This window comes from Peromyscus leucopus, chromosome 8b (assembly GCF_004664715.2).
Source record: "Peromyscus leucopus breed LL Stock chromosome 8b, UCI_PerLeu_2.1, whole genome shotgun sequence".
Taxonomy (NCBI): Eukaryota; Metazoa; Chordata; class Mammalia; order Rodentia; family Cricetidae; genus Peromyscus; species Peromyscus leucopus.
In genome coordinates, this window is record NC_051086.1 from 5131605 (window position 1) to 5147468 (window position 15864).

The 15864-nt window shown below is 53.9% G+C and overlaps 1 protein-coding gene across 1 annotated transcript in view; it reads left to right on the forward strand.

The window, feature by feature from the left end:
* The first annotated feature begins 2052 nt into the window (after positions 1 to 2052).
* Positions 2053 to 15864, forward strand: part of Fgf18 (fibroblast growth factor 18) — a 30854-nt gene continuing 17042 nt past the window's right edge. Inside the window, exons 1-3 of the mRNA XM_028857807.2 lie at positions 2053 to 2205; positions 2379 to 2415; positions 14792 to 14972. Coding sequence (XP_028713640.1) covers positions 2174 to 2205; positions 2379 to 2415; positions 14792 to 14972 — 250 coding nt within the window. The 5' untranslated portion in view covers positions 2053 to 2173. The remainder of the gene's footprint in view (positions 2206 to 2378; positions 2416 to 14791; positions 14973 to 15864) is intronic.

Sequence of the window (15864 nt, forward strand, 5' to 3'; positions counted from 1 at the left end):
AAGAATCTGTAAAGCAAGGCCAAAGGCATTTGGGCTCATTACTATTTGTGGTTTGTCATTTCACTGCCTTTAGGATTGGCTGGTTCATTAATCTCCAAATTTAGGAAGTTTCTAATAGCTTTACAAAGTTCTGGCTGTCTAGAGAATGCATCTACATAAAATGAATCTATCATGTAAGAATTATCTCAAAGCACAAGCTTTTGCAAAGGCTTTTAGAATTTGTATAGTGCGGTGTCCCATGTTGTCCATCCCCTACTTCTCCCCAGCGTTTCTCTGTGTATCCTTGGCTGTCCTGGAACTTGAACTTTTAGAAATCTGCCTGCCTCTGCCTCCTGGGAGTACTGGGATTAAAGGCCTGTGTCACCACTGCAGGGTTCAGGATTTTGTTTTTAATACTGTCTCATTGGCCTCTGCTTTGAAAAGGAACTGAAAGTTTCTGAACTGAAAGTTTCTGACAGGGAGGCCTGATACTTCATCAGTAACACCACTGAGCAGCCTCTCTATGCTCCAGAGAACGGGCAATAGTAACAACAGCTACTGACAAGGTTTTTAAACCAAATAATCTGAATTCCTGAGTTTTGCATTTTGAGCTTGTTCTCTAGTTTCTTGCCCACTGTGACCTGTTTGCCTTAGCAGAGTCCAAAGCAGAGTTTCGATGACCCAGGCTCTAGACAGAATGAGGTAGTGCTATGACAGTATCTACGTTTTGGGCTTAATAGACAGAAAAAGTTCAGGGTTGGTGATCAAGGGCAGGAAAACAAGCTGCTTAGTGTGTGAACCAAAGAGGGCCTGGAGTGAGCGCTGACCAGAGTCCTGGCTACTCAGGCATGTAGCCCATCAGCGATGGGGTTACAGCAGCACTTTCGAACCGCTAGGTGGTAGCCGTGTGCTTCCAAAAACCGGGTCACCTACTAGAGAAGAGAACGCAGCTGGAATCCCTAGAACCGACCTTAGAGTCCCTGAGCGGGGGAAGGGAGAGAGAGAGACTCCTGAGCCCTTTCCATCTCCCATGGCAGGAACGGAAGAGAAGGCTTCACTTAGTGTAGACATCCCATAGTGGGGAGGGTGTGAAGGACTATCTTGCGTTGGCCTCAGGGCAAGGGTAAACGCTACTTTTAGTTGAGCCACTCCAGCTGGTGGGCCTCGCCTGTCCTCGCTCTGATTCCGAGCACTAGTGGATATGAGTGCGAACAGCAAATGTGAGGGAGGCAGGACGCTCTGCACCTAATTGCATTCTTTGGGAACCCCGCCTGCTCCATTCGGCCAGTATTAGCGTTGTGACACAGAGCTCCGACGGCTCCCAGCGCTCACCAGCTCAGCCTCGTGGGTTCTGCCCTGCTCAACGGCCAGTCCCATCGCAGACAGTCTGAGTGCCTCCCCTCCAGCCCTGAGCCGCCAGAAGAAGGAGGAGGCAGTGGAGAGGCCGCGGCAGGCAGGCAAGCAAGCAGGGCCGGCTTTGATGTGGGCGCGGCGCACCCAGCGGCTCTGAGCGCCCGTCCGGCCGCGCCCCGAGGGGGGAGCCCCCGGGCCCCGCATCCTCATTGTGCCGGCGCGGGCCCGGGCCCGCCCCCGGCCCCCCGCCCCCTCGCCGCCCGCGCGTAGAAAACGCCCGGGCCGCCGCCAGCGGTGGGAGGCGGCGATGCGCACGGCCGGAGAGACACGGAGGAGGAGACATGAGCCGGCGGGCGCCCAGACGGAGCGGTCGTGACGCGTTCTCACTGCAGCCGCGCGCCCCAGCCTTGGAGCGCTGACCCCGGCCCCGCCGCCCCGCCAGCCTCGCGCCTCGGCCGCGGGGCCCAGCCGCAGCCCCCGCCGTGCATGTTGACCCTGGACTGAGTCGGCAGCCGCGTCCTTCGAACGCCCAGACGGCCCTCCTGCCCGCCTCCGACCAGCTTCCCCGTACCGGCCGGGCGCCTCCCGCACCGCGGTCGCCCCGCAGCCCCCGCGCCGGCTCGGAGGGCGCAGCGCTCGGGAGGAGCCGCGCGGGCGCTGATGCCGCAGGGCGCGCCGCGGAGCGCCCCGGAGCAGCAGAGTCTGCAGCAGCAGCCGGCGAGGAGAGAGCAGCAGCAGCGGCGGCGGCGGCGGCGGCGGCGGCGGAGGCGCCCGGTCCCGGCCGCGCGGAGCGGACATGTGCAGGCTGGGCTAGGAGCCGCCGCCTCCCCCCCGCCCCGCGATGTATTCAGCGCCCTCCGCCTGCACTTGCCTGTAAGCGCCCGCCTGGGGCTGCCCACCCTGCCTGGATGCCTGTCCCTGTGCGTGTGGCTCTGTCTGTCTACCCGTCTGCTCGCATGACTTTTTTGCCTGCGTGTCTGTCTATCCATCGGCTGGCTCCCTCTCCCTCGGGTCCCACTGACCACCTCTCCCTCTTTCTCCCGCAGGTGTTTACACTTTCTATTGCTGTGCTTCCAGATTCAGGTACGTGGACTCCAGACTGAGAGGTTCTCCCCCTCCCCCGCGCGCACTCTTCCTAGAGGTTTGGGCCGACCCCCCTTCCCGGGACCGCGCCCCCTCTCGGTGCCCCACCCCTCCTGGGCAACAAGCCCAGTGCACCTGTTCCCAGGGCTCGGAAGGGCGGCTTCGCGCGCGTCCTGCGCTGGCGGTGTTGGGCCAAGGGCTAGGAGCCGCTGCGGGGCTCGAGCCAGTGCGGGCTGTCGGTAGATTTCCCAGAGCCCAACGGCTCAGCCCAAGCGCTGTGCGGGACCGCAGCTGGCGAGGGGTAGGGACCTAGGGGTTTTTCTGCCAACTGTCCCTTTACAGTCTGCTTCTGCTTGCAGACAAAAAGGTGGTTTTCAGCTGAGTGGATTTTGAGTCCAGTGAGAGCTTTAGTTGTAAATTACTGTGTGTGTGTGTGTGTGTGTGTGTGTGGAGAGAGAGAGAGAGAGAGAGAGAGAGAGAGAGAGAGAGAGAGAGAGAGAGAGAGAGAGAGAGAGACTGCTCCCCATCCTGCTGCGCTCCGCTCCACATGTCCTTGCCCAAGGTGGTGCAGCCCAGGGCTTGTTCCCTGCTTGGTCCCCGTTCGCTCTCTGTGCATCAGAAGAGGGCTTGGCGCTCAGCCTGGAAAGCACTTGCTAAAATCTGATCTGTTACTTCAGCAGCTTTCAGACTCGGGAAGGTCTTGGCACACAGACAGTTGGAATGCTCTGGCTTCCAAAGCCGTGGAAATGAAGGAAGGGGGGGGGGTAGGGAGTCGACTTCAGCCCCGATTAGAACCAGACCAGGGCTGCCTCAGCATGGTGTGTGTGTGTGTGTGTGTGTGTGTGTGTGTGTGTGTGTGTGTGTGGTGGGGGCAAAGGGAATAGGAAACACCAGCTACCTAATACCTCCACCTACCTACAGCTACAAGGGAGGGGACTTAGAATAAATTGGACACAGGCCAAAAGAGGATTATCTGTCCCCTCCCCCTCTCCATGAAAGGCAGGTGTCCTTGCTGGGCTAGTGGGAAGATGCTTGGTCGTAGCACTCTGAGTTCTGGAGATGTCTGGAGACAGCCCTGTGCATGGACCAGAGGTGGTTCTCCCAGATTTCTGGTATAGGAAGCTTGTGTGTAATTGCTGTCTGGTCAGTGTTCACTATTGGGTCTCATGTATCTCTTTCCACTGGTTGGAGAAGACTGTTCCTTGGAACAGTCATGGACACTCAGGGCAACCAGTTGAGACTGGGGACTGGAAGGCTAGATGGATGGACAGACTGATGGCCTCTTTCCTTCTGTTGGCCAGGCGGGGGGTCCCCAGTGACTCTTTGAATCAATACAACTGGAGTCAGTAACTTAACGCTGGCTGTTTGCCAAAGCAGATGTGACCCTGTGTGGTGAAGCGGGTGTGTGTGTGGGTGGGGGGGATGGTCGATTTTAGAGAAAAAGGCCAGTGCCAAGCATGGGCTGCTAGTTTGTCTGCAGCTGAGTCCCCAGGCAGAGGGCAGGTTCCAGGGTCACTCCAGGGGGTCTTCTTGTCTGGTTGGGCCGAGCCTGGGCAGGAGCTGAGGAAATGGGTGTGGAGGCAGAAAGGAACCCTTGGATCTTGCTGCCCAAACCTGCGCATGCTTGCTGCTCTTGTTCTTCTTTAAGTAGGGCCCGGGAGGGGCTGCCGGGTGGTCTTTGTGTTCTCTGATGGGAATGTGAGGGAGAGAGTCTGGACTCTGCTTCCCACCTCCACCTCCTGGCCAGAACTAGAGCCAGCATCTTTAGGAAGGAGCTGGGTGGTCTGCTTGGGTTAGGCCAAGAGGCAGGATCTATGCAGGTGAGGGAGCCTCTCCTCCCTCTCTTCCACCCCCCTTCCTTTGACCCTTTGTCCCCTGCAGCCTCTCCACTTCTGAACTGCATAGGGCTGGTGTTTTAACCCCTGGTCTGTATCCTTGGGACTGGCCGGGGGTGTCCTTGAAGATCATTCAGAAAATAGTGTGCAAATTTGGTGTGTCTGGAAGAGGAGTCATAGCAATCCACATATATACATATATATAAAACATAATATATATACATCTCCAGGATTCCTAAAAGGTAAATAAATACCAGGGGGAATAATTAGTAGGCTCATGGTCACTTTAGTTCAGAGACAGGGATGGAGTGGCCGTTAGTGGTAGAAATGAAGATGGCTTCAGATGTGTGGATTGCCATGAGTCTGAAGTCCGAACCTTGCAGAGGCAATTTTGTCTGATGCTGTGAAAGCAGGTGTAGTCCTGGGCAGAGTGCTCAGGCTCATCAGCAGTAGGAGAGCCTTTGGTGCAAGTAGACCAAAGGCCTTCCTTCCCATGTGAGGAAAGGGCCCAGGGACTTGGCAATAGGTGATCTCTGCCGGACCCCAGCTTCAGTGTGCCCTGCTGGTGGTTCTGCCGCAGTTTGAGTTGCATCATTTGTGAAAGGTGGCCCTTAAGTTGAAGTGCTGTGTGACAGGAGCAGAAGAAACGCTGCTGATTATGACCCACTCAGGGAGGCATGTCTGCCAACTGAAAAGCCAGTGGACTTCCATCTTTACTATTTTAGGGGGTTTGGGACAGTTTTAGCAATGGCATTTCTGGGTGCCTCCCCTCCTCCCAGCCCTCAGTCACCAGGCCTCAAACAGATTCCCCCCAAGTCAGGTTTCCATGAACACAGTCAATGCCAGATACTGTCCTCCGCCCACCGCCAGTGTGGTGAGCCCCGCCTTCACCCACTGGCCACCCTGGGAAGTGGGAAGCTGGGAATTTAATAAAACCCCTTCATCCTTTCTCCACACGACTCAGGACACCGCAGATAGCTCAAATCAGAAGAATTTTAAAAATTTCCGCGGGGAGCAGGCAGCGTGACCAGTAAATTGCTTTTCTGCACTTGGCTGAGCTCTGACAATGACACCAGGCCCGGCTTTTCACGACGCTCTGCCGGCACCTGCCCAACATTGTTCCCGCCGCCAGGCTCCACTAGGTCCTTGCCTTCCTGAGACAGGCTAGCGTAAGGCAGGCCAGTGCGGGAGGTGTGTGTGTGTGTGGGGGGGGGGCTTCCTGCAGCCTCTTGTTCTTCCCACACGGCTACTTCCTGTCTCACCAGGAGGTGTTGGAGTTTGGAGTTCTCACCTAGCCTCCTCACGGTTGGATGGCGTTTTTACTAACTTAAAGCAACGTCATTCATGGGTCCATTCTGTTGAGTTTCCCTTCAATACTCAGCCTGCTTCTTGTTGACCCTGGGGGTGAGACCTAGAGAGTCCCTGGCCGCAAGAGTCTTCCAGTCTAGAGGGGGCACTGCCAGGTGCTCCAGCATCGTGACATCTCTTCCACTTTCTGGGAAGTGACTTGCCTGGGTGCAGAGGGGGGTTGCCTGTAAGAATGTAAGGCGTGTCATGCAGGGAAGCTGCTTCCATCCTTTCAGCTTTCTACCAGGAAGCCAGGTAGGATGGAGTCACATTGCTGCTTCACAGAAGGAGGAAGCCGGACATAGAACTAGCCAGGAAGGGGTTTGTTCAGGGCCATGGCTACAAGCCAAGAATCTGGATTTAAGATCTTGTATTAATTCTATCTCTTCTAGAAGGAATCCTGCCGTTTACTAGTAGGGGGAAGAGTCCCAGGAGGCAGGCATGCTGGGGGTCCTTAGTGGAAAGTCCTGTTTAGTGTCTCATGAAGGTAGGAGACTCTAGTAAGATGGATTCCTCCCTGTCCCGGTCAGGAGGCTCCACTCTTCCTGGGAAAGTGCTGATCTTTGAGGGCCCCGGAGCTAGATGTGGGTGCCTCCTTCCCAGGGCAGAAAGAGGGGAGGGGTGGGGCACCCTGCCAGCATTCCTGCAGCCAGGGAAGGTCACCCACTTGCTTTGAGATAAGGAGGTGGATTTTTAAAATTTCTTGTGGTTGGCACAGCCAGTGTCAGTGGACTGGGGGCAGCCTGTCAGAGTCGCAGGCGCAGCCTCCTCCCTGCACAGCAGTTCCGTGGGCTCCCAAAGGAAGGCTGAAAAGGGACAGGGAAGAGGCATCTATCCCAGGACAACTTTGGGGTTCTGACTTGGTCCTGTAGCAGAAAAGTTCTGGGGGTGCCAGCCCACAAGGCTGCCGACAGCAGCTCCAGCCCACCGTGTCCCCTGGGTGTCTGGCACGGTCTTACACTCTCCTGGTTATAGCTCACCACCAGCCTGGGGTTAGGGGACGCTGTCGATGGAGAACAAGAGCCTCCTCCGCAGGGCACACCAACCTGTCTGGTCACACAGCAAAAGGGAAGCAAAGCTGTGGATTCGACTCTGGCTGCCTGACTCTGGGGCCCGGGCTAAAATCAACTGAGGGCTTTACATTCGTCCAGCCCGGTTCAAACGGGGGCTCTGCCTTCTGTTTGCTGTGTGACCTTGGGGCAAGTTACTTAACCTCCCTGGGGCTTAAGTTCTGTATGTGTAAAATGGCAAAAACACCACTCTCCCCTACAAACACACAAACAAACAAACAAACACCCCAGTAAAATAGTGGGTATTTAGAAGTAGATGTCTAGGCCTGAGAGCTGTGTCTCTGTCCTAGGAGGATTCTTGCCTGCCTCTCTTGCCTGTTGTACATAGCAAGCGCTGCTCCCTCCTGGTGTGTGTGTTGTGAACAAGGGCTGTTCTGATGAACCTGTGTGTGTGTCTGTGCTCTTGACTGCTCACTAACAAGGGCCTGTGGCAGACCCCTGGAGGAAAGGGCATTCGGACATTTCTCCCCATAGGCCAAGGCAGGAGGAGAGGCACCTGGCCTTAGGGTGAGTTTAGGTCAGCTGCCACACTGTGGACCTGAGTGTGGGAATTTGTTCTGGAACATCAGTGGGTAAGGGGCCTCTTAGGCTGTGGGCTGGCTGGCTGGTAGTTCTTATTTTCTGACATCTAAGTGATATATAAAATGTTGCTGTGTTGATGACGGGGCCAGGGACACTGTATGTTGATCAGCTGAGGGCCACAGAACAAAGACCCCAAGGTTGCATGATGAACCTCTGCCTTGGCTCAGTTCACCCTGGGCCTTTGCTCTACTTGGTTTATCCAGCTGGGTAGGAGTCGGGCACTGAAAGCTTCTAAGGGCCCTGTGCACTGGCATCAGAGAGGCCTCGGTTTTGATTCTGTAGCTCTTCAGCCCATGATCGGTGGCCTTCACCCACCTGCTCCTGTCTTCCCTAGATCTGTAGAGTGGGTCAGTGTGAAGCCCCTCCCTAGGGTTAGCGAGAACTAAATGAGCTATTATATGGAGAGCAGCCAACACTCAACCAATAACTGAGTGGTTGTAATTGCCTGGCCAATTATATGCTGTGTCCTAGGTACAGCATGTGCTGCCACGTGCTAGAGAAAGCAAGGGAAGAAATGTTCCTTGGATGAGTGACAGCAGGTACTCTGGTCTGTTGGGAGCAAGGGTCTGATCTCAGGTCTGTGTGTTATTCCACCATGATTCAGGCTGCATGGCTTTGGGCCAGACCTTCGAACCTCTTGCAGTCACTGCTTCCTCGTCATCTGTAAACAGGGGTTAATCATGTTATTCCCAAGGCTTTGCCTGGTGGTGCTCACCTGTAACTCAACACTGGGGAGACTAAGGCAGGATGTTGAGTCAGCCTGGGGCATACAGTGAGAACCTGTTTCAGAAAGTCATAAACGACCACAACAGAATTCTCAAGCATTCCCCAGAATCACTGATAGACATAACGAAGGCCACATCTTGGGCCAAGTATGCGGTAGACACTCGTAAACAAACAACTAATGAGCATTTATGAGATACCTGCTGTATTCCTGGCCCCCACGTGGATTTGATCTTCAAGGCTTCAACTTTCCCTCAGTGTACTATATGAGGAGGTAACAGACACTTTGGATTGATCCCCCTCTCCTCCACTTCCTGCCTTAGAATCCCATGGTTCTTGTCACTCTCTTTGACCAACTGCATGCTTTGCGGGGACAGGAAAGAGCCTGGGGTCTGAACTCAGTTTACTGGTCACACCCTGTCTTGGACACTCACCAGCTGTGTGACAGATAGGATTGACTGCCTCTCTGTACTCATCATTAATGGAGCACCAGGATACAGCATCGGTCCTGGGGTTGCTGGGAGGGAGACTGTGGTCCCTGGGGGAGCCGTTGGCATGGAGCCAGGCTTTTCAGATGTTAAGTGAAACAGAGCTATTGCTCTCAGCTATGAAGCCTGCTTGCCCACCAACCAGCTTGTACTTATTCCTAGAAATTCAGGGGAGGGCAGGCCCTCGCTGCAGGTTCTGGGCACTGAATGCACCCTCTCAGCTTGAGCGGAGAAGCTTAGGGGCCTGGACCTGGACTGAATGAGCCCCTGTGCCCACTGTCCCTGTGCTAGGTGCTGGACCCCTAGGAGATTTATACCTGTCCCAGCCCTCAGGTAACAGGAACTGAGGGCTGTTGTTGGAGAATAGAGCTTGGACCCTGAAACCAGACCTGAGCCAGAGCAGTTGACCAGATGAAGAGTGTACTGTGAACCTGCAGGTGCATGTGTGTGGGCTTACGCGTGTGTATGTAAGGTCACCGAGGCACATGGATCAGGCTACCTGGAAGTGGGGAGCAGCATTATGTGTTCAGGGTGCTGCAAACCCTTTGTGCTTGCTGGAGCATCATGCTCAGGAATGGGCTGATAGAAGAAGCCCTCTTGGGCACTGAGCACCAGAAAAAAGCTTGTTTGTCATCTCCTAGGCATGATGGCTACCCCTGCCCACAACTTCAGGGAGATGGAGTGATATTGAGATGCTGGCAGTGGGAGAGATGAGGGAAAAAGAGCGCAATCCATCCAAGTCCTGTCCCTATCCAGACTAGCTCCAGGATTGACTACCTGCCCGGTATTGACAATCTGTATGGAGAAGGCTGATGTATGGGCAGAGGGAGGCTGGACCTTGGACCCAGCCCCCATTCTGCAGTGCCCCACCCATGCTGATGGCTTGGCCCTGCCAATCAATACATTGATAGCCCTGGGAGCTTAATGGACAGGCTGGGGGTGGGGAAAGGCCCTTTGCGGCCATACTGTCTATCCAGGCTGCAATGGGTGTGGGGAGTATGATGCGAGAGGCCATAAGCTTGGGCTGTGGGGAAGATGGGGTGTCAAAGAGGCTGAGAGGGGGCACCTTAGTCCCCTTTTTATGAAGCAGTGCCAGTTGGAGAAAACTAATGCTTCAGGGCTGAATGTGTTAGATCTTGGCTCTGCTGTGTCCTGTGCACCTTGGCAAGTCTCTTTCTCTCTATACCTCCCTGTGTCACTGGGAATACAGGGGTAGTAGAGCTGACACTTGCTCAGGTTCAGTGAGGAGTGAGCTGATGGCCCCCGGGCGGTGCCTGCCTTCAGAATTGCTGTGAGTTTCACTCTTGATGTAGCAGTAGCTGACTCTGGGCTGACTTCTGCCCTTGAAGAAGCATTTGGAGGGCTGCCTTTTGGAGTGGAGAAGGAAGCTGACTTTACTGGGGTTCACTCTTAGAAGGCCTGAAGTCTTGGATTTGAACCCAGAATTTGGAAGAGCTCTAAAAGCCCTGGCCTCCTGCTGCTGCTTGAAGCCTGTGCATGTCCTTGGGACCAGGGAGACTCTTCACTCCTGGGCAGGGTGCCTAGCGATGGACATGGATGACGGAGGGTAGCTGGGACAGATCAGTGGGACCCCATTTCCCTGTTGCCCAGAGGACTTCAAGTTTCTAGCTCCTCAATGGATAGTGTCCCTCCCACTCAGCCATACCACAGGTTCTGATCTGGCTCCTGTCCCGGAGGAGCTGTGTCCTTCTACATGCATGGTACATGTTCAGATCTCCCAGGGATGGCTACCCCATGTACAAGCACTGAGATGCTGAGTCTGTAAACCTGAGAGTCTAGATGGCTACTAATACCTAACAGGTGGGTAGCAGATGCAGCGTGGATACGTTGGACAAAGAACAATGTGGAATTTTATCATACTGCTCATAACAGCACTGAACTAGAAACATTGTTCATGTTTAGAATTTTCCATTTAATGTTTTTGGCTCTTAGTTGACCAGATATAGCTGAAACCAAGGATAAGGGGACACTGGTGAGGAGGTGGTGAGAACAAGGTGGTAGTATTTGCGGATGAAGTGGCTGGCTTGAACTCTAGGTGCATGGGAAAGTTGTGTTTGAATCTTGAGTCCTCTCCTCACTAATTCTCTGACTTAGGACAAATGATGTGACCTCCCTCACTTTCTCCAGCTCTAACATGGGGGTGATAATAATTCCTGCTTATGACAGCACTCTGTGACTGTGTAGGATCAGTCACCCACAGTGGGTCTTTCAAAAACATGGCTGCTGAGCTGGAGAGCTGGCTCTGAGTAAAAGTGCTTTTTGTGCAAGTGTGAGAACCCGAGTTCGAATCCCCAGAACACACATAAAACTGAGCATGGCAGTGCATGCCTATAACCTCAGCTCTCCTGTGGCAAGATACGAGGTGGAATCAGGAGGACTTCCAAAGCTCATGGGCCACAAGGCCTGGTGTATACAGCAGAGAATGATAACAGAAAGAGATCCTGTCTCAAAGGAGGTAAGAGACAAGGGCTGACATGTTCTCTGACTTTTCCATACATGCACCTCAGCATATACCCACCCCCTCCAAATAGGCACACACACACAAGTGCACACACAAAGACTGGAAACCCTGTGACTGTTTATAAAGCAAGACTTAAAAGAAAAAAGAATGTGATGGCTATTACAGTTACTAATGGAATTTTTCAAAGGTAAATGTTATAAATAATTCCCATTTTGCAGACAAGAAAACTGAGGGCAAAGAGCTCAAGTGAGTCAGCTATTGTGGTTGGAGTCAGGTAACTTGCAGGTTGAATGGTACTACTTTTTATCCTGGTGTCCAAGGTTCATGTGGGTGACCTGGATCTTGATGGAAGTCTTCAGGAGATGGCAATGTGCAGGGTCTGAGAAGAATGGGGATGCCCCCAAACATGCTTCTCAGTGTCAGGGGGGGCTGAAGCCTTCAAGGAAGCACAGGTGGATGGTAGATGGCAGGTGCCCCTGTGGAACAGGACACCTTGGTTGGTCTCTGGAAGCTGGCAGAGCTCCCTTTCGTATGGATCAGGTTATCTCCAGGATGAGGGCGGTAGACTTGGAGTGCAGGCAGGGGCTGGATATTGTGCCTGGGAGGTTGGGGCCTGTCAGACTTCTGAGCAGGAAGGTGCACCCTTCCCTGAACTGAGAGCACCCAGATGAAGACAGGATGTAAGCCAATGCTCGTGGCTCTGTCTACTGAGCACCGTATTGGCATTCCTAGGCCAATTTGGGAGAACCTAGGATCGGAATGAGGTTCGAGCCTGTAGGGCCCTTGTTGCTCAGGTGCAGCTCCTGGACTGAGGAACAAATATTTGGGAAAGGGGAAGGGGCAGGTTGGGAGTACTCGGGAGTCTTAGGATGCATGGACAGTATCAGTCACCCACTCTGGAGGGTCCATTTTGACCAGGGATCACCTGTGAGTGTGGCATCGAGGGAGGTGGGGCCATTTTGTCTATGTATTAAGTCTTTTGGCTTTCTTGTGTGTGTTGTGGCTTTTGGCTCATCCCAAAGCTTTTCACCTCCTCTAAACATTGTGCACCTGGAGGGGTGTCAGCCAGGCAGACCGCTCTTAGGCACCATAGCCAAGAGAGCTGCCACTCACTCAGCTAGAAAGCAGGGGCAGTGATTCTCTCAAGGCAAGCTTGCAGTGCATATGGAATTTCATGTACTCATACCCAACCTATGGCTCTTGAGAGGTGCCCTCAAAGTCCGACTTGGGGAAATGGTTTCTCCCTGGCTCCCTGATGTATTCCATAGCTCTGGAGCTGATGGAGCTAGAACAGGGCATGCCCAGGGGCTTCTTAGCAGGATTCCTGGAACAAAGTGATGTGCAGCTCCCATAGTATGGCATCCCTTGTCTCTCTGCCAGGCACTTTAGTTATCTGGATGGAAAGATAACTAAATCTTGCTGCTGGCCTCCAGGTGTCCCTTATTCGTGGCCAGTCATTTGGCAAGCACTGCTGATTGCTTCCTGGGGACAAGCTGATACCTAGGGATGAGCCTGGTGGTAACTCCAGAGACAATAGCATGTCCAGATCCTGCCCTGTGGAGGGCTCTCCAAAGCAGGCTTCTAAGGGCAGGTAGAAGGGGCTGGTGCCCTGAGCCCACCAGAGGTTTGGATAGGAAGTCTAGGGTATCCAGCCTTTCCAGAAAAGGGGCCCAGTTTCCAGCAGAGGCCACCAGCTACTTCCCTAGGGATTGAGCTGGTCAGAGTATGGCTTACGTGGTGGAAGCTAGGCAAGATGGATTGTGCCCCCGCATCCTGGTGCAGGGCCACCCAATAGACCTTGCTGACCCTGGGTCACTTTGCTACTTCTGTCCAGCGGGCCAGGAAGAAAATCATTATAGAAGGGCAGCTTCTAGGGTAGGGAAGCGCCCCTTGGGAGCTGGGGGTGAGGAGACGGGCTTGACCCCTAGTCAATAGGGTCTCCTGTGAGAGGAGGAGGGTGGGAGGACAGGGATGCCGTGCCTACTTTCGGGGGAGGGGACAGGGCTAAGCTGACTCCAGGAATCATTCCAGAAAGGTCAATGGCTCCAAGTGTGGGGTCTTTCCGAAAAATACCCCCCAGGTGTGGGCGCCCCTGGATGTCAGGGTGGGAGGAGAGGCAGTCCCTGGTACTGTGGCTTGGCCATCATGGCTGGTGGAAATGGAGAGTGGTTGCAGAAATGGGCATTTGTGAACCTTGATTTCTGCTTAGCTGGGCTTCACCTGGAGTCTGGCTAAAAGTTCTGACATTTGCTCAGATGTGGAAGGAACGGACGGCTATGTTACCCATTGTATTTAGTCTTCATAGCAACCCCCACGGTGGGTTCTGTCTTCATCATGTTCATTGTGAAGAAACTGAGTCACAGAGCCTCGTAGTTAAGGCTGAGACCGATGCTTGGGCTGCCAGGGTCCAGAGAGCTCTAGCAATGGCTGGGTGAGCAGTGCTTTTCTGGGAATGGGGTCTTGCATGCCAGACTTGGTGGGTCCACAGAACAAACCTGTAATTCTAACCATTACCCCGGGACATCTTGCTATAATTCTAACCCATGCTTCAGGACTTGTTCTGATTTATAAGACGGGATGGGCCATGCATCTAACTAGCAGGTACAGGTGAATATAACTTAATTCTTAATGGCATGGCAGGACTTTATCTCTTCATTCATTCATCATTCATTCATTCATTCACTCATTTGTTGAACAAGTGCTTGGGTGTCTGTGCTGGGGCTGCAGGGCCAGTAGCACAGGAGAGAGAGAACTCTGGCTTTCGTGGCGCCGCCAGTGTAGTCGGAGCAGAAAGATAAAGACTGAGTAGGTAGATGGTATGTTGAGTCACACGAGCTAGAAAGACTCTCATAGCAGAGTGGAAGCATGGAGATTGGCAGGGGTAGGGCAATCCCAGGAGGCCTGTTTGAGGTGACATCTGGGCAGAGACCTGAGAGAATGAGTGCAGAGAACTGAGAAAGCTTGAGAGCAGAAGTGAGAGCGTGTGCAAAGGGCCTGAGGTTGGCGTGTGCTAAGTACTAGGAAGGTTCCAGAGACTTTAAAGGTAAGGTGGTGTGGCTGGCATGGAAGAGGAGAAAAGCATCAGGGGCTACTACTCAGGTCTAGAAGCCTCAGTAAGGACCTCTGAGTGTGAGGAAGCCCAGAGGAGTGTGGACAGGGAGGGTCCTATGGCAGGGCTTTGTTTGGTGGAGGATGGGTTATCAGCAGAGCAAACGTGGACGAGCTGAGGAGGAGGTGGGTGCATACTGTTCAGGCGAGGGGCGGTATTCCTGAAGAGGGATGGGAGCAGTGAGTGTGGGTGCAACCTAAGAAGGCTTCCTGGAGGGTGTGGCTGATGAACTAAATGGCAAGAGGTCCGCAAAGTTACCGTGGAGGATGTAAATTGGAAGACGATACAAGTAGTGAGCTGGGCCATGGGCCAGTACCGTGGAGTGAGTGGGAGGGGTCCCTGTGATGATCCGGGAGAAGCGGCATGCTGGAGGCTGGCCCAGTGGTCAGTATTTGAGACTGCTCGTCCTATCCCTTCCCTGCCATGTGTCCCTCCGACTTCTCCCCAAAGCCCTGTGGACAGTAGTTCTCTTCCTAGTTGCTTAGGCCCTCCTCATGGTTCCGGATGCCATTGGGATAGGGGCCTCTGTACTAAAAGGAGATCGGAGGCAGAGCAACCTGCATGCCGAGGTCACAGAAGACCACGTGCCGGCGGGTGGGAAGATCTGTATACCCAGGCCTGATTCTCAGCTTTATTATCTCCCAGTTGCCTCAGTTACCTTGTCTGTGAAATGGGGCCTGGCCAGAGGTGGTGGAGAGGAGAGACATGGCTAGCTCACCATTTCTCCTCCCCTTGCGTAGGTGTTGGCAGCCGAGGAGAACGTGGACTTCCGCATCCATGTGGAGAACCAGACGCGGGCTCGCGATGATGTGAGTCGGAAGCAGCTGCGCTTGTATCAGCTCTACAGCAGGACCAGTGGAAAGCACATTCAAGTCTTGGGCCGCAGGATCAGTGCCCGTGGCGAGGACGGGGACAAGTATGGTATGTGCCAGACCCTACCCATACCCCTTGTCCATACTCTTCCCAGCCGTGGAGAGTCCTCATTCAAATCCTGGCTCTGTATTGGGCTGAATGCATGGTCTTGGACCTAGTGCTAGCCCTCCTGGGCCTCAGTTTCTCGGTCTATAAAATGGGGACTCATTAGTGAGTCCTTAAGACACTCACTGATGTGAATAAAAAGTGCCCCCTTACATGGTAGCTTGGGTGGGAATGCCCAAATGTCAGTGGCTTGTACCACAGCTCCCTCCCTCCCAGGTTCAGCTGCTCTGAGGGATGGAAGCCTCTGGTCATGCACTATGGATGCTCTAGTGGCCATGGAAGTCATCTTCATGGATGCTTATGGGAGTGTGCCTCTGTGTGTATGCGAATGTGAATGTGTGTGCATAAGCTTGACCTTGTACACCTGCAAGACGTGGGTCCTTACAATAAGTTGGGCCATGGGCCCTTTGACCTTCTCTTGGTCCTGGAACAGCCCAGTTCTCCTGGAGGAGCGGTGCTGAGGTACACTCACAGCCTTCCTCTGCTGCAGAAGTCAGAGGAGGGACACTGGGACTTTTTCTCTTCCTAAGCTCCCAGCCCATGAAAGTCCAGGGCAGTGAACAGAGCAGACATAACTCCACCTCCTCAGCGCTTTGGAGAGGATTCAGCCAAGATAGATGCTGGGCAAACACTGAACATGCAGACATTTTATTTCAAATTGCTAGATAGGGCGGCCTGGGCGGTAGTGTGAATGTCTTTAATCCCAATACTTGGGAGGCAGAGGCAGGCGGATCTCCAAGTTTGAGGCCAGCCTGGTCGACAGAGTGAGTTCAAGGACAGACAGGGCTACACAGAGAAACCCTGTCTCAGGGTGGGGGGTGGGGGAGAGGAAGCA